General features: G+C 37.5%; 1 protein-coding gene across 3 annotated transcripts in view; it reads right to left on the reverse strand.

Annotated features, from left to right (window-relative positions):
* Nucleotides 1-285: 285 nt before the first annotated feature.
* MROH9 (maestro heat like repeat family member 9) overlaps nt 286-18,075 on the reverse strand; it is a 50,253-nt gene continuing 32,463 nt past the window's right edge. For all 3 annotated transcript variants that reach the window (XM_054693481.1, XM_037504436.2, XM_037504438.2), the window contains 13 exons: nt 16,198-16,347; nt 15,082-15,236; nt 13,438-13,603; nt 12,716-12,858; nt 11,415-11,552; nt 9,638-9,758; nt 8,676-8,813; nt 8,347-8,523; nt 6,737-6,889; nt 6,521-6,637; nt 4,409-4,511; nt 2,340-2,402; nt 286-777 (listed from right to left, as the gene is read on the reverse strand). In XM_054693481.1, the coding sequence (XP_054549456.1) occupies nt 506-777; nt 2,340-2,402; nt 4,409-4,511; nt 6,521-6,637; nt 6,737-6,889; nt 8,347-8,523; nt 8,676-8,813; nt 9,638-9,758; nt 11,415-11,552; nt 12,716-12,858; nt 13,438-13,603; nt 15,082-15,236; nt 16,198-16,347 (1,896 nt within the window). In that variant the 3' untranslated portion in view covers nt 286-505. The remainder of the gene's footprint in view (nt 778-2,339; nt 2,403-4,408; nt 4,512-6,520; nt 6,638-6,736; nt 6,890-8,346; nt 8,524-8,675; nt 8,814-9,637; nt 9,759-11,414; nt 11,553-12,715; nt 12,859-13,437; nt 13,604-15,081; nt 15,237-16,197; nt 16,348-18,075) is intronic.

Below are 18,075 nucleotides of genomic sequence, written 5' to 3' on the forward strand. Positions count from 1 at the left end.
CCCCAACACTCCTTTTTGCTTCAATTGTGTCCCACCTGGAATGAATTTCTCTGTTCCCTTTCCTTTTCTAAGGAAGTTTCATTTCCTCTTTTGTGAACATTGCCCTGTGTAGCATTCCTCGAGCAGCATGGATAGAAATAACCACACTCTGTGTCACTGGACTGTGACCTCACCAAGGAACCTGTATCATGTAAACGTCCCCGCTGCTAAGCATAGTGTCTAGCACTTAGGAGTCATTCAGTAGAAGCTTAATGATTGAGTCAAGTCCCAAGATTTCTCATCAAACACTTTATAGATTTTTCAGTTTTATTGGTGGATTTGAGAGGTATGACTTCTGACTACTGTCAGATGTAGGAAACAGATTTCTCGGGTGAATGGAGAATTAAGAAGGATCAGTAAAATCTATAGCATCCTTCAAAAAGACATCTATACATAGACTCAAGCTATCGGGGGGAAAGAAAAATTACTTCTCTTTTGAGGTATGCTCCGAGGCACTAGCACACCTCTAAATCATTATGTCATAATTCGCATCTGTCAGATCTTCCTTATCGCTTTTGATTTCATTAATCTCCACAGAGCTGTCATTATCTTCTTTTTCACAAGTATAGTAATGAAGAGGCTTCAGTTTCTTGGTGTAAATGAAGTTAAACAATCTTTGGAAGACTTGTTTAATATTTGAGGACTTAGTATTTTGAAGTATTTCCTTAATGATCTTGTGGGTTTTTAGTGCCAACTGCTTGATCACAGGGTCCTTGTCCCAAAGCACTCCATCAACAACTGTAATGGCAGAAGGACCCTTGGTTCAAGGCATTGCTTTCAGAGTTCCAGAAGCTCTACCTCTGAGCTTAGCCTTCATGGAGACCCCTTTTCTCTCTCCCTCCCCACTCTCTGATTTTCATTTCTTTGACTAATAGGACCCAGGGAGTTGTATCCTCTCTCCCTACCAGACATCCTTGTAAGAAAAATGAAATATTCACTTACTGAGAGCCCATTATGTGCTGAGCACTTTTCCAGCTAGAATAACGTATGTTCATGAAGAATTCAACATTGCTCATAATCATGAAAAAAGTAGGAGTCAAACTAAATGTTAATTAATGAGAAACTGCTTAAAATATCATAATATTAAATAGCATGTACATATTAGCATGGTGTAGACCCTTGGCATGCAAATATTTTATGGAATACAAATAAACAAAATACATAACTTATGATAGTTCAAAATATTTAATTGCTTATGTTCTTTAAAAATATCTGGGTTTCTCTCTACCTGTCTATCTATCTGCCTACCAAAATGCTAATACCATTGTAGCCCGATACTGCATTTGTGGGAAATTATTATTTTTTGTTAACAAAAGGAAAGAGTGGAAAAAATGGACAGATTTAGAAAGGTAGAAGGAAGCGGAGGACAGAAAAAAGGGAGAGGAAGAGAGACATGCAGGGAGAATAAAGTGCTTAGAATTCATCAGGCATTCAAGAAACATGTATGAATAGACAAGTAAATGAGGAAGGGAGAAATGAAGAAGGAAGGAAGATAATAATGTGCCAATGTAGCTTTATCTGTTGTAATAAATGTTTCGTTCTAGTGGGGGAAATGTTGACATTGGGAAGGGGTTAAACATATGGAACATATGGAAGTATATGGAAAATCTCTATAATTCTCACTCAATTTTGTTGTAAACCTAATCTCTTCTGAAAAATAAAATCTATTACAAAAATAAGGAAGAAAGGCAGCAGCTATATTTCCCCTCTCCTCACTGTGTACTCTGATCTTTAGGGGAAAATGGAGGCTAACAGAGAACTGCCAAAGAGCCAACATTTTTGATAGAATAAACATTGCCTTTCGTAATCCCTGCTGGTGTAGTGTACATTGCTATTTTCTGATGGAAGGGACTTGTTTTGTTAGCTTCTGTATTCCCAGTAGTTAGAATAGTGCTGTCACATAGGGGATGCTGGAAAAATATTCATTGGATGAATGAGTGAAAGAAAATTCTCAACTGTCAGCCATTCCTAAGAGCTCTAGGATGATGCTTAGATTTCAAATAATGAGAGGGTTAGGTGGAGAGATGTAGAACTGAGGGAGAGAAGGAGGGAGTAGGAGTGAGGAGAAGGGGGGGAGAGAGGGAAGCGAAGAGAGAGAGAGGAAGAGAGAGAAAGAGAGGGAGAGAGAGGAGAAAAAAGCAAAAAAAAAAAAAGCCCCAATATCCTTCAGTTGATTCCTTCCTAATCACCCTACCACTACCATCTTTGGCACCATTATAGAACTCACATATGAAAATAATCACAAATAGTAAATTTATCTAGACCTTTGCACAAAGATTCATTATAACTTCAATATTTACCTTTAAGCATGACTTGAATATCATCTCTGAACAGTAAATGGGCACCAGCTTTTGCCAAGTACCCTATGCACAAAGTAAAATTAAAGTTACCCCAAAATACATTATGAAAATATGTTCTCTGATATATTATCTGGATACCTCCATTGCTTTCCTCAAAGCAAAACCTTTGGTCTCACTCATAGCAGGGATCTAGAAAACTTAAATAAGGGACCAGGAAAATGAATAACCTTGAGTTATCTTTAGATGTTTTCAATTAGTTATTTAATATTAAAAGTGAGACTGATGGTCCATTTTTCTTAGTTGCTACCAAGCAGAAATGCAGTGTCAATGTTGCTTGTTGCTTTATCTGCCATCTTCCCTCCTCCCCCCAAATTAATTGGAAATCCAGATATACTCCTAGGAAAATTCTCAAATTTTTTTTTTCTTTTTACTGGCGGCAGGAGAGGTCTGCACGCCATGTGGGACCCTCGCCCGGTGACGGGGGATCGAACCAGCGTTGCAGAAGCTGTGGGCAGCTTCGCAACCAAGCGTTCAACTGCTGAGCCACCAGGGAGGCCCGAAAATTCTCAAATTTTAAATGTTGGCAATTGTGACACACTGCTAGTTGCCAAGCCAATATCTTGTCTCCTTCTTGCCCATTTAAATAAAGTTTTTTAAAAAGAAAGAATCTAAATGGTCCACATTTTAAATTTTCCTTTAAAAAGTATCCTCATTTCCAATCATCTTTGACAATTAATGGTGGCAATGTGACAGTTCTGATGTTCCAGGTTGTTAAGATAAAACACTGGTTAGAACTTTGAAGAAAGCTTGGGTTGACCCAGTCACATCTTTTGCCCTTTCCTTTTTTTGTGTCTTCCATGGTGTAAGACTGTGAAATACAGAAGGTAATCAGAAAACACAATTGAGGATAAAGCTACATGCTAAGGATAAATGGAACAATCAAGCTAGTGAACAAAAATGCGGTAAGCCTCATTTTTGACATATGAGTAGAACTGAGGATACATTTTCTTGAGAGGAGATTACTGAATCAACATCTTTTTTGGATATTGTGAAAAGTTTGCTTATGAGCCAATTTTTTCATGTTTTTTGTTCATTTTTCTAGTAGATTACTTATGCATTAGTAAAGGATTATTTAGACAGTAAAAATTCACCCTCTATCTGTGTAAGTATTGCAAAACATTTCATCTCAATATGGTTTTTGACTGTTTTTATTAGCTTTGTCTTGCAGAAGTCAAAGAAAGATCCACTAGCAAGTTGGGAACTCAGTTCCTGTCATTTCAAGTAAAGGATTATTAAGTTTGAACTTCATTGTGAGAATCTAATAGGCAAAAAAAAAAACCTGTCTGGTCAAGTTTTGCCAAGATCAAAATCAGTTGTCTTCTCCTATAATCTTCCCCTATTAATCCCTCTTGCCTACATTAAAACACACACACACACTACTGCATTTAGTAGCTCTGTATCTATTATAGTTTGTGATTACTGATGTTCAAGTTTTATCATATAGTTCTTGTGTATTTTTTATATTATTTATGATTCATATTCTTTGAGCAGTGATTTATTATTATTATTTTTTCTTTTTTTAAGATTTATTTATGTATGTATACAAGACCTGGGGTACAGGCCAGAGATGCAGGGCGTGAGAGGATTCACCAGAGACAGAGTGGGGAACAGAACAGGCAGACTGACTGAAATACATTGCTGTGGGGAGCAGCAGGTGAGACAGGAGAGGTCTGCTGCACCATGTGTGTTGCTCCCTGGCAGGGATTTAACTCATGAGCAGTGATTTTTAAGCAATTAAGGAGAAGCAGTGGTTTGCCACCATTCTAAATTTTACAATTCATTTTGTTGAATAGAACTTGTGTAATAATTTCATCACTGCTTTATTTACTGTGTACTTAAATCAAACCTTATTCTCATCAATTGTATAAATCTCTAGTCTTCATAGATATCACCAGGACAGGTGCTATCCAACATAAACAAAGAACATTTATACATTTTTTTCCAGGAAGACTTCAAGCTGCTACCCCATTGTGTACCCTTTAAGACAAATTAGGAAATGCTTTATTTACCTATTAAAATAATGGATGCTTTTCTCAGATATACACGGGAGCTCCTCAGGAATCCTAAAGTATCACATATCAAATCTACAATGCAGCTCCTATGAGAAATAAGCTGAGAATAAAAAGGAAAGAAAAATACAATCTCAATACTTGAAAAAGCCTCGTGAGAGGCTTCCAGAGAAAAGAAATTGGTTGCTTATGTCAAATTGGGACCACTTTAAAACGTGGGTGTTTCCATGTACAGATTTCACTCTTCTGCTTACAGGTACTATTCAGTTTATTATCTGATTCCCAAACCCAACTTTGTGTTTGCAGACTTAGCATTTCTCCATGCCCACATGACTATCAATGCAGTTTGTGCTTGTTTTCAGAGGACCAGCTCAGTAGGTGGTGGCAAAATAATTCCTGTTTTTCTTTTGATGATTTGGAATGCTGTTTCTACACTTACGTCAATAGATAGTTCAAAGTAAGGGGGTAGAAGAAGATGAGTGACTAATGTTGAGGAAGAGGAAGTGGAAAATTTTTATGTTCTCTGGTCTCAAACCTTAACTGTAATTGTTAGGGGGAAAGGATGTCCTGAGCTAATCCCATACAGGCTTTGTGGACTCCACTCCCACTCCAGACTAAAGCCATCAAGACATGGGGAAAGACAAATCCCATCACCACCAAAGGGAAGGTGGCTGGGACCTGAGGGTGGAGTTTAGCAGCCAGGTTGGGTATAAAAACCAAACACGTGGGCCTCGGGGTGGCTCGCTGTCGCTCGCCTCCTGGCTTCATGGCTCCTGGCTCAAGGCCAGCTCTCAGAGCGTCATTTGGGTTTCCAGATCGGTGGATTGGGTAGGACTCATTTAAAACTTTGTCTCCCACTTTTCTCCCTGAGCTGTACATTTCCTCATTTCCCCTTCCCTTGTGAATAAACCTTTTATTAACTTTTCGCGTGTGCCTGCAGTAGAGTACTGATAAGTCCTTTTAAGCGCGCGGGTGAGGACCCACAGTCAGGCACCCCGTTTTGTATCGGGGCTGCCCTATAACATAATCACTCAATTATTATTTTTTCTTTGCATTTATTCTCCAAGATGCATCCTTGTTCCCACTGCACTGTTTATCACTTTGAATAACCTTTAAAATTCTTCCTAGAATCTATCAATATACCAAAGACATCCTAGTGAATGGGAGAAAATATGTGAGCATCTTACATCTGATAAAGGGATCCTTTCTAAGATATATAAAGAAGTCATACAACTCAACAAAAAGAAAACAAGTAATCAAATAAAAAATGGGCAGAAGAGCTAAACAGACATTCCTCCAAAGAAGACATTTGGATGGCTAACAGGCACATGAAAAAATACTCATTATCACTTATCATCAGAGAAATGCAAATTATAACCACAACCTACACTTGGCAGAATATCCATATTAAAAGACCAGAAACAACAAATGCTGGCAAGGGTGTAGAGAATTAGGAAATTTCATACACTGCTGGTGAGAATGAAGACTGATTCAGCCCCTATGGAAAACAGTATGTAGTGTTCTCAAAATATTAAGAACAGATCTATCACATGGTCCAACAACTGCACTCCAAAGAATGTAAAAACACTGATCTGAAGGGATATGTGCACTGCTAGGTTCATTGCAGCACTATTTACAAGAACACATGAATGGATTAGAAAAATGTGATATGTATACACAATAAAATACTACTCAGCTGTAAAAAAGATGAAATCTTATCATTTGTGACAACACAGATGGAAATGAAAGGGATAATGTTAACTAAAATAAGTCAAAAGAAGAAGGACAAATATCAGATGGTTTCACTTATATATAAAATGTAGAGAGACAAAAGGCAGGGTCAGACAAAACCAAACCAATAACAAACCCTAGAAATCTGAATGTGAAAGTGAGGCTATAAGATGTGGGGTGGGGGGACACAGTGAGGTGGCCCAGTGGTCAATGGTGGAGGACTGTGGGTGCCTTGGTGGTGGGTGGTTTGGGGACATGTATCTGAGAAGGTGTGGTCCTATGTCTGATCACATACAGTGTTGTAAACCAGTGTTACCTCAATAAAAATGAAAAAGTCCTTTCTAGAACTCTTACAGTAGCAAACATGAAAGGATCACTTACGAGATTGTTACAGATGCTGAGAACCACCACCTCAAAGTTGTAATGTTCTTGTTTGAGCAAGTGTGCTGTTGACCAATGCAGTTCTGAGACACAGATTTCTAATGTAAATTTACATGCCTGTGAAGTAGAAAAAGGTCAATGAGAATCTATTCATCTGGTGTTACAGGAAATACTGATCCTTTGCAAAACTAAGAAAAGCAAGATCAGAGAACTTACTTTAACTACTTTTATCTCTGTATCCTCCAAAAACAGGATCAGAGGCACCAGGCCTGTTAAGATCATATCTCGCAGCATCCAGGTGTATTGGTTCATGTCTCTGAGTAACTCCCCAAAGTGTCGAATGGCCATGCTCCGAATGCCTGCTTTACTCTAAAATATGCACATGGATAAAGGCCTCATTTGAGGATATTGCTAGGATTTCTTTCTTGAAGCATTGGGATATCTAGGTCTACATCTGTCTTTGTGTTTAAATCTGAATCTGTCTATGCCTTCATATGTATGTATCTTATATACTGCACATATACATACATATGTATGTATCTTATATACAGGTGTATACATATACGAAATCATATTTTTAGAAAAGGTTCACCTTGGTTCTGTCTAAGGAGTCATTTCTTTTGATTTTGAAAAGGATTTGCTCACCAAAATTCAGGTTGCATTAAAAAAATTCCTTTTGAAATGTGATTTTATTAAACTAGGAAGGTGTTTAGTACTTAATAATGTACTAAAAATATTGGCTGGAATAATTTGTATAACTGGGGCCAATTTCTACAAAGGTGGTTAGAATAATGCAATCATACTGTATTCAAATGCAACCTTTGCAGAGATGCTAGTTAATGCTGATGGGAGCTCTTTACATGATGCCACAGAACTGGGATGCCAAGAGTTATTTATGCCAAATAGAAAGGTGATTGGAATATAAAGAGTCTAGAAAACAAAAAAATGGAAGTCAGAGGGTAGCTTTTTTAAAAATCATAAGAAGGCTTATGATTTCATTTTGAAAATATTCTTTTACATGCACACACCAACTACTTATTAGTTGCATATACATGATCAAATAGTTTGCCATAGTTTCCTTATGTGTTAACTGTAGGGTTCTTTTAGAGAATACACAAGATAGCTCACATAAATTTTGCCAATAAAATCCTTCTTTTTACAATTAAATAATATTGTGCCTTTTGGCAAGATCACTTGCTATGAAATAATTCTCTGGTTCACAAACAGCTCATTATAGATATTGTTAAAAATAAATAGATTCTCTTAATGAAATACCAAATATTCTTACTTACTAAAATTATTACTGTTATCAACTTTTGGGGAACACATTTACCACACAAAATGAAACTTTTTAAAGGGCATATCTTTCTGATGAAACACTTTAATTAGTGTTTTATATAATTCCAAACATTTTTTGTGGGGTAAAATACATGTCAACTCTAATCCCAGAATACATATACTACTTTTTATTGTACAGATGAGAAACTGTTGTACCAAGGGAATGAATCACTTTGTTGAGGATATCACAGCTAGTAAGAGGCAGATCTAGATCCAGGATAAACCAATATATAGCCATGAAGCTATATTTCCTCTGTCGTCCAAGGACAGAGTTGTTCTTTACTTCTTTTTTATGGGTAGGATAATATAATGTAGTTAAAAAAAATCAGTACTTACCTGACTAATATTGTAATTTCTGGGAAAGGAATGGGAACTCTATACAAAATTATCTTCTGTTGACTTATTCTGGAAGGTTGCATCATTGCCACATCTGGAGCTTCAGGTGAACTATAATACCCAATGATCTCACATATCTAATTGTAACTCACATGATCCATCAGAGGGCAGTAGCTGGAGGCAATTCTGGTACATAGAGAAGAGTAGGTCACCTTGTCCAGCTTGCCTAAAAGTTTTCGAAGGGTCAGCAAGGCCCGAGCTACAACACTCATGTCTTTGGAAAGGAAGGCATTCAGGATGGCTGTTATTAAGCTTCTGATATTTTCTATCTATATATAAAAGAAAGAAAATGGTGGGGCTTTGGAACTAGAAGGAGACTTGAACTAGCATTTGGTAGTACTTAAATAAGGTGATAAATTACACACACACACACACATACACATACACACACACACACACAAGCACACATGCATGCACAGACCTCATTGATAACTGGTGCCATGCTGGCAATTTTCTGAAGGCTCAATTTACTAACTGTAGAATTGGAGTCATTGACCCAGTTTCTGAAAAGAACCAAAAATTCTTCCGGGAAGGGGTCCTTGAGGAAGTTATTCAGCAGCTGAAATAAAACAGTTAATAAATTAAAACTTAAAGGCCAATGTATGGTTTCTGCTTCAGTCAAAAAATCAAGACATTTTCATTAAATCAGGAACACAAAGAATACCAAAATGATTTAGTTATTTCTCTGAAAGCTTTAGGAGTGGATAGCATAGTGAATAGGTATGTCTTCTATAGTTTGTTGACTATGATGTTTGAAATCATCTCAAAATTTAGAAAATGCTTGGCATCACACTTTAGATCAATATTTATTTTTATATATATCACTTACGGAAAAGTTATATTTAACTCAGTTAATTTCAATTTATAGAACTTTTCTATATGTCTTTTGTAAAAGCAAAGGAATGTCCTCAATTGGGTTGAACCTAGTGTAGCACTACAATATCCAGTGTAATGTTCACATACAGTAATATAGTTCTACCTCTTTATTTTACTCAGATATTTAACCCATTTCTTCTTTTACCAGACAGTCTGTAGTATCATGAACTCCGGGTGTTATCTACTATCTTTAGTAAACTCACCTTGCAATGTACTTTAAGAAGCATGCAGAGATATGAACTGGTATTACAAAATAATTAGTGCTTATGCAAATCCACACTCCCTACGAAATGACAAAAACCAATTTCTGCAGTAGGAGAAAGGGACAATCCTCCCATAATCCAGATCTACCTCCACCTCACCTCAATTTCAGGTGCCTGTCATTCTCTTAACTCTTGGTAATACTCATATTCAGAGAGGGAGAAGAAAGTATGGAGCACTGATTTTAGTTTGGATAGGAAGAGGAAATGAGAACCTGATTATTTGCAGTCTCTTAATAAAGCTTACTTCAGTGAGAAATATTACTGTGATGATACTATCTTCTGATCCTCTAGGACCTTCCACTGAGAGCTTGTAGAGATAATGCAAGGTCTCTGGAAACTGTGGAAAGTTATATTCACTGAGAGTTCTGTAAAGGAGAATTAGGTGATAAATTATCACAGAAGTAGAAAATGTTCTGCATCAGTGAATGCTAATGGTTGTGAAGAGAATCATTTTCTTGCACATACTTTGTATCACTCAGATAAAAAGAAAGATATGCTCTAGTATTTCAAATTGAAGGTGCACTGCAGTCCCATTATGAATTCTACACAGATTTTGGAGAATTACTTATATTTGGACCCCTGATCATTTCTTTGTTTCCTTAGTGTCACTTCTTTTTCCTGTCTCTTGCATCCTGTGTGAACTTCTATCAAGAAATTGACCAAAGGGACCAAAATAAATAGCACAAAATAAAAATTTTGGCAATCCAAGATGGCCACATAATCACCTTGGTTTTAGATCAAGCCCTTCCATTGAATGAGATAATGAAGAAAGGAGTTTTGACCTATCCTGAGTTACTCAGGAGATGAGGTGATCGGCTCTGATTCACTAAGTCATTATCCGTAAGGCCCTTGGACTGTGTACATGTTCACAGTTGTTCTGACATGCTCACCTGGATGAGGTTGGTAGCTTCAGGATTAGGAATGGTGATGTGTCCTAGATTTTATTTGAGGACTCCAGGTTAGTGCTCTACACCAGGACTTTTTAAACTCAGGGATCTTATTAAAATATAGGCTCTGATTTAGGAGGTTTGGGGAGGAAAAAGAGGGGTTTTTTTTTTTGTATTTTTAACTCCCAGGGGATGCTGTGGCTGCTCATCTGTAGACTACACCTTGAATAAGAAGATTTAAAGGTACAGTCATGTGTCCCTTAATGACGGAGATGCCATCTAAGAAATGCATCTTTAGGAGACTGGTACTGTGTGATTGTCACAGAGTGTAATAATACAAACTTGGATGGTGCAGCATACTACACACCTAGGCTGGGTGGTACAGCCTATGGGAGCACTGCCTCACATGCAGTCCATCACTGACCAAAATATCCATAAAGGACACATGGCTCTTAGAGTGACTCTTATCTAGCCTCTTGCAGGGTGCAGATCTACCACGCTTTTACCAAATCCATGCATGAATAAGATGCCATTTTAAAAATGCTAAGAGCCATGAGACCATATATGCTGTATTTTCTGGGTCAGTTACAGCTTCAAATGGCCTATCATGTCATTGAGGCCAACATGTATCTTGCTTCTTGATCAGAAAATCCAATTGCTATAATTACAAGCTTGTGGTTCACTAAGGGCCTAGCTAGGAAAAAACCTTTTGAGTATCAGAAAAAGGAATCCTCCTTCATTACACTTTCTCAAATGTATTGAGCTCATTGAGCACAGATTTTATTGGCTCTCTCTAAATTGAGAGCACATCTCTAATGGTCAGAATCCCTCAGTTCAGAATTCAGCTAACAGAGGGAGAAAAGAACACTTACCCATAGTTCTTATCTGAAAAAGAAACTGTTCCACAGAGACAAGTTAATTGGGTATGTGGATCATCAGATAAGAGGGCAGGAAAGAGAAAATTCTTTTAATGGAAAAACCCCTCAAAATAAATGAAGAAGTAGAAATCAAATGGCAATTCAGTTCAATGGGAGAGCTTTGGGAATGGGAGTGTATATTGCAACATGACTTAATGACAAAAGTTGGAGAAGATGGGATAGAAACCACAGCCCTGTACTGAACCGTTAATCTTACTTGGCAACAAGGTAGACTCCATGATTGTGAAACAGCTCCTGGAAAAACTGTTCCCAGCAATTCCTTATCTTCAGCGCCTCATCGACTTCTTGTAGCCCGGAGCAATTCAGCAGAACTCTCAGGGCATCCTGGGCATAGCTAGGGCCCCGAAGAAGAGCAAGGCATCACTGATAGTGACCTTCACATGACTATCCCAGATCTGCCTTTTCATTCCATTTTGGGCAGGCTACAGATTTGGGGGACAAGGATGTTTCCTAAGAAAGAGACTGCAACATGCTCTTCATCTCCACTGATTAGCAGTGTATGGGGTTTGGGGTTAAAATGAAATTATAGCTTGTAAGATCTAAGATTGATTATGCAGCAGCTAATTAACAACTTATTAGCAAAACATGCTATATGATGGGGTAACTTGCTAAAACTCTCTTCTGATTTTCTTTGTTGATTTTTTTTTAAATAAATAGGATATATTCTCATCTACCTGGGATGATTTGGTGGATGCCTGCTTATAGGACAGAGAGTAGATCAAATACCTTAATGGACTTGCTTGTGTTTTATATATTTCATCTAGATGATATTAGCTAACAACACTGTATATGATTCAGAGGTATAGACTCACACCTCTTTAGATGCATTTCACCACACCCACCATCAAAGCACCCATAGTCCTTCACCATAGTCCATTGTGTTTTAGCATTTGTCTTGGCTGAGATGTCCACAGCAATGAGGGCAAATGGCAGACATTAGGGTCCAGATATCCCTGGAGAGCAGCAAAGTTAACTGAACTTCCTTGGGTGAAAGGGAAGGTTGAACAGCCTACGTGGATAGAATCACTGTGCACAATCACAGACCCACATTTCCCATCATCAACCACAAATCAACTTTACACTTCACAAAGCACATGGGGCATATTATTTTTATCTTATGTGTATAAGTCCTTGAAGGGATGACTAATAGAGTGAATGACACCGGTAGAACGTGTCTGGCTTTGGGTTAAACCCCCTCCCTATTCTCCCTCCTCTCAGTCTCCACTCCACTCCCCTGCCTCCCATTGTGGCAGGAATAAACTGTTTTCTGGGCAGTGGTTACATACTGCACACACTCAAGGAGGGTCCCAGTTAACTTCTAGATATTTAGAAAGTTATGTTTCTGAGGGCGCTGTACCCTTCAGAAGAGAGAAAAGAGTAAAAATAGATAGCTCCATATGGGATTATAAAGAGCGCCACATAAATCCAAGAGAGTAGAAAGAGCTGATAGCTGGAAGCTTAATGATTATTAATCTGAAATAACTGTGACTATCTTACCGGGGCCTGTTCTCTGTCACCATTCTCAGTCTGCTGCTGTAAAAGAGCTGAAGCAACAGGGCCATCAAGAGTTGGGGAAAGAACTGAGCCACTGCTTTCCTATAAGAACCAACAGGCAGCAATGTGCACAGAGCCTGGGATGCCTACAAAGGAAAGACAAAGGGACTGAGAATGTGACCATCTCCTTTTAAACCCAGTCAGCCTTAGTTAGGGAGGCCAGAAAATAAATCTCTTCCAACCTCCTTGAAGGAAACCTGAAACATGTGTGTATATTCATTCATTCAGTTACTCAGTAATTATAACTAAGTCAATTTTGAACCAGGAACCACACCCTTCTCTTGGTCTAGAACTTTCTTGACCAGAATCTGCAAGAGTCATTCTTTAACTTCATTCAGGTGGTCACCTAATCCTCTTGACCAACTCACCTAACCCCTCCCTTTTCAGTTTTTTGCCTCACATCACTTTATAGTTTTTCTAAGTTTTATATCACCTGACATAAGACATTTATTTGTGCCTTATCTGTGTACCCTTAGCTAAGTGTAATCTCCATGATCAGAATGTGGCACATAGAAGGCACTCAATATATATATATAGATATTTTGGATGAATGAATGAATGAGAATTGGAATTGCATTTAAAAAGTATGACTGAGTCTGTTGCAGACAAGTACTTTCAAGATCAGAAGAACCCTGAGGAAAAGAAACATTCATCATGCTATTTACCGCCACAGGCATCATGTTGGTAGCACTGAGAGAGAAATATCTTCTTTCTATCGAAGTCCTGGTCATTACCCCGGGCTTTCCTTTCAGTATCAACAAGATGGTTTTTAGCACGTGAGGGGCCACACTTGACTCGGAACCAGCTGCCTGCCACATCAGTATCAAGGTGCTGTGAATATAATCCCATGATAAGAACCTTAAGTTTTTCATTTCCTACTTAAAACAGAGAGGTGAATCGTGAAGAGTCTTGGTTTTTACATCTTTATATAGCAAATATATATACTGTAGAAAACTCCAAGACAAACTGATACTCCCATTTACAAAAAATCCCATTAAGACTTGTCCTTGAAAGCAGAGACATAATTTCAGTATGACCTTATGGTAAATATAGTTTGCAAGTTCATTTCCTACTGTTATTCAAATATCTGTCCAGCTCAATGCAAAAACAAATGGACTCTCTGCATCCCAAATACTCTTTGACCCATCTTGTGAAAACAGAATACTTAAAAACTCATGTGGAAATGCAAATTAATATGTTAATAAAGTTATCAATTTGAAAAACTAAATAGGGAATAAAGCTAAATAAAACTATATTTTTTCATTTTTTTTATATCATTGTTCATTTTTAAACAATATTTGCTTCCCCCCACCCCCTCAGGTGTAGTCCCCACAGAATTTCCTTCACCAATGCACCCGTGCACCATCACCTCAGTCCCTTATGCTCCTCCCTCCCTCCCTCTGATCCCTCTCCCTCCTTCTCCGCTGCAGGATGTCTCTGATTTATAATTGTCCATTTTTGCTTTGTTGTGTTTTGTACTGTTATTATTTTTTTTTTACACTGATGTCTTATTGGGTTCCCCTATATTCCTGTTATAAGTGAAACCATCCGATATTTTTCTTTTTCCTTCTGGCTTATTTCACTGAGCATAATTCCTTCTAGTTCTATCCACATTGCTGTGAATGGCATGAGTTTATCTTTTTTGATTGCTGAATAATATTCCATTGTGTATATATGCCACATCTTCTTGATCCAGTCATCCATTTTTGGGCATTTGGGGTTCCAGGTTTTACCTATTGTAAATAGTGCTGCAATAAACATAGGGGTACAGGTGTTCTTTTGAATGACTGTTTTTGTGTCCTTTGGGTAGATCCCTAGGTGTGGAATTGCTGGGTCATATGGTGTCTCCATTTTTAGTAGACAGAGGAACTTCCAGACTGTTTTCCATAGTGGTAGGACCAGTTTGCACTCCCATCAGCAAGGCAGGAGAGTTCCTTTTTCACCACATCCTTGCCAACATTTGTTGTTGCTTGTTATTTGATACACTGTCCTTTATAAATAAGAAAAGTAGTCTATGAATTTTATCCCATATGTCATATCACATTGTCACTTTGAGGACAAATTTCTTCCTATGGGATATACAGCAGAACACAATTTAAAGCCTCAGGTAAGTCTTAGTGACAGTGGTTATTTCTTATGTTCCAGGAGTTTATAAGGATACAAATCATCTACATGGTCTCATTTAAGCCTTGCAGTCATGTGATGTGAAAATCTTCTCTTTCAGAAATACAGAGCCTGACCTGATCATGAATGATCAAAATGTGCACCCAAGTGTGTCTGACTTGTCAAAAGTGTAAGGGGTGACTTACTTGTCTGCTGGTACTGGGTAGTCCATAAGCTGAAAGATGACCTTTTTCGGTGAAGTGCGTGTCAGCAAGGTGACAACTTGCAACATGGCATGCCTCTTGCTGTGATAAGGATTTTCACGCAATTGCTTATAAATAGAATCTACGATCTTAGACACCTGGAAAAATAATTTCACATGTCAAAAAGAATTTCCTGTTCCATGGCCACATCTAAAGCAAGGCATTTTTTATTTTTACAAATCATGTAGCCAAGAATTCTAATATTTCCAGTGTTTTTCATTTTTCCTTTTTTATTATTATTAAGGTAACATTGGTTTATAGCACTGTATATATTGGTAATTCAGGGGAATAGGTGCATACCTTCTCAGATATATATCATAAATGTAAGAATTCAGTCCTCAGAATGACCAAGAAAGCAATTAACACCCAAAGAAGCACTAGCAGAAAGCATATTCATGGATGTAACTACATAATAAAAATATTTATTTGGATGATGAATAAATTTGTGCATTTATGAATAGTGGGAAAACACCCATTTAAAAAAATTACTTGGGGACTGTAGATTTCACTATATAAGACATACAATCTCAATATTGAAAACATGTATAATTAAAATCCTTTAAGGAGAAAGTCAAAATAATGGAACAGAAATACAATGGAACTAAGTACCTATTTTTCCCCTGAAAATTAAGAAGATTTTAATCTACAAACCATAAGGTGAGCCATGTGTTGGAAGAATAGCCTAGAATGGTAAACATTGACCCACACATCAAGTAGTTAGTCCTTCAGCTGAAGGGCCTCAAAAATTTTCCTTAATGGTTACACAGGGGATTTTAATTATAGTTGTATTTTATTGTTTTCAACGTACTTCTTTAAAAATTGTTGAAGTAAATATGGAAAAATATGATTTGAAATGACTGGTGGATGAATATTTATTATATTATTTTTTTAAATGTTTCTGTATGTTTGAAATTTTTCACAAAAAACCTGATTTTATTAAAATAGCATAATAAGCAATGACAAGAAATATATATGAAAAGAAGTAGGTCTATAACATAGGCAAGAAAAAACTTTTTGAGAATAAACTTGGTGTTTCTCCACTGTTGTCAGGTCTCTTACTTTGGTGACCTTGTGGGCGTGTTCTTCCAGAGTTAATGTCAGGAGAGTCGCTGCCTCAGAGGCTATTAAATTATCAGGTGCAGAAAGTCTCCTCAGGAGGCCCCACACAAAATCAGTCAGCATGGGTGGCAGTAGGCTCAGTCCTAAATTCTGAAAACAAAAAGAGAGCCATCACCTCAGGGCTTATCTACATAAACATACAAAAGACAGCTAACCTCTGACAACCCTGGAAAGCTGAAAGGCCCAGGCCAGTCAGGTTTCTCATCATCTTTGCAGTTCTGGGCTTCTTCCTCCATTAAAAAAAATATTAAAAATTGACCCCCTCCCCTCCTTGTTGTATGTCTCAGATCTATAATTTGCCTGCTATTGATAGTTTTGTTTTTTTTTCTTCTGACCCTTTTTTCCATTTCCTATATTCCTCCTATAAAACCAAATATTTTACAAAAATGAACAATGATGGAAGAAAAAAATGTTAAAAATTGTATTTTACAACTGTATTGGTATTGACCTGGCTATAATCCAAGCCTAATTATATATTTTTCTTCTGAGGTTTAAAGCAACTAAGACATTTTCATCTAGATGAGCCAGTTCTGGGATTAGTCTAGAGAAAAGTGTAAACCCATGGAATTAAAATTAAGAGGAATCATAAATAGTGACTTCATCCTAATGTTGGAGGAAAGGATGTCCTGAACAAACTCCACAAATATGTTTTATGGAGCCCACCCCCACACCAGACCAAAGAGAACCAAGACACTAAGGACTGCAAATCTCATAATGCCTTTACCACCAAAGGGAGGATTGCTGGGAACTGAGGGTGGAGTTAAGTTAAGCAGCCAGGTTTGGTATATCACCAGATATGAGGGCCTTGGTTTTTCTGCCAGTTTTCTGGTGCTATTGGGGTTCCAGACCAACAAAACTGGTAGGACACATTAATCAATTTATCTCTCTTTTTCCCTGAGTTATTCATGTCTTCATTTTCCCTTCTTTTGTAAATAAAACCTTTATTACCCTTTTTGTGTGTGACTGTGGTTGAGTCTCATTATATAAGTCCCTTTTAATCGCGAGAGTGAGGACCCAGTCAGGCCAAGCCATTTCACATTGGGAAGACCCTGTAATGCTAATTCAACTCTTCTTTTTTGTCCAGTGACCAAATTACTTGTTTTTTTATTCATACATGTATAATCCCAATACAGTGAACCTGCTATATATTGACTACTTGAAAGAGAAATTTGCATCATTTTTGTATACCCAATGCTTTGTACATTGATGGTTTCAACAAGCACTTCCTAACCTATATCAATTTATTTATTTATGGTTCCTCTTAATTTTTTTTTAAAGATTTATTCATTTATGCATATAAGAACTGGGGTATAGGCCAGAGGTATGGAGGGTGAGAGGACTCACCAGAGACAGAGTGGGGAGCAGAACAGGCAGACTGACTAAAATACACTGCTGAGGGGAGCATCAGGCGAGACAGGTCTGCTGTGCCATGTGGGTAGCCTCCTGGCCAGGGATCGAACTCATGCGTCAGTGGCTGCAGATAGCGTTCTAGGTTGCATCTTGCGCCACCAGGGAGGCCTGGTTCCTCTTAATTTTAATTCAGTTTTTCAAATATTGAAATTATTGTGAGTTCCTTCAGCTTTGGAAATGAGTTTCTCAGATTAGAAACAAGCATGATTAACAGAAGATGGAGAAATGGATGAGGTAATGAAAGGCAGGGTAGTTCAAGAGCATGGCCTTCTCTTTTTCTCAGAGAAGGATCAAGAAACAGCAAAAATGAAAAATGGTGTAAGAATTATATAAAATAAAATATTTTAAAAAAAGTCCCATTAGGTCCATAATGGAGGGACAAGAACTCCAATTCAAATAATTCCTTTT

The sequence above is a fragment of the Talpa occidentalis genome, unplaced genomic scaffold (genome assembly GCF_014898055.3).
Source record: "Talpa occidentalis isolate TD23 unplaced genomic scaffold, MPIMG_talOcc4v2.1 talOcc4.12, whole genome shotgun sequence".
Taxonomy (NCBI): Eukaryota; Metazoa; Chordata; class Mammalia; order Eulipotyphla; family Talpidae; genus Talpa; species Talpa occidentalis.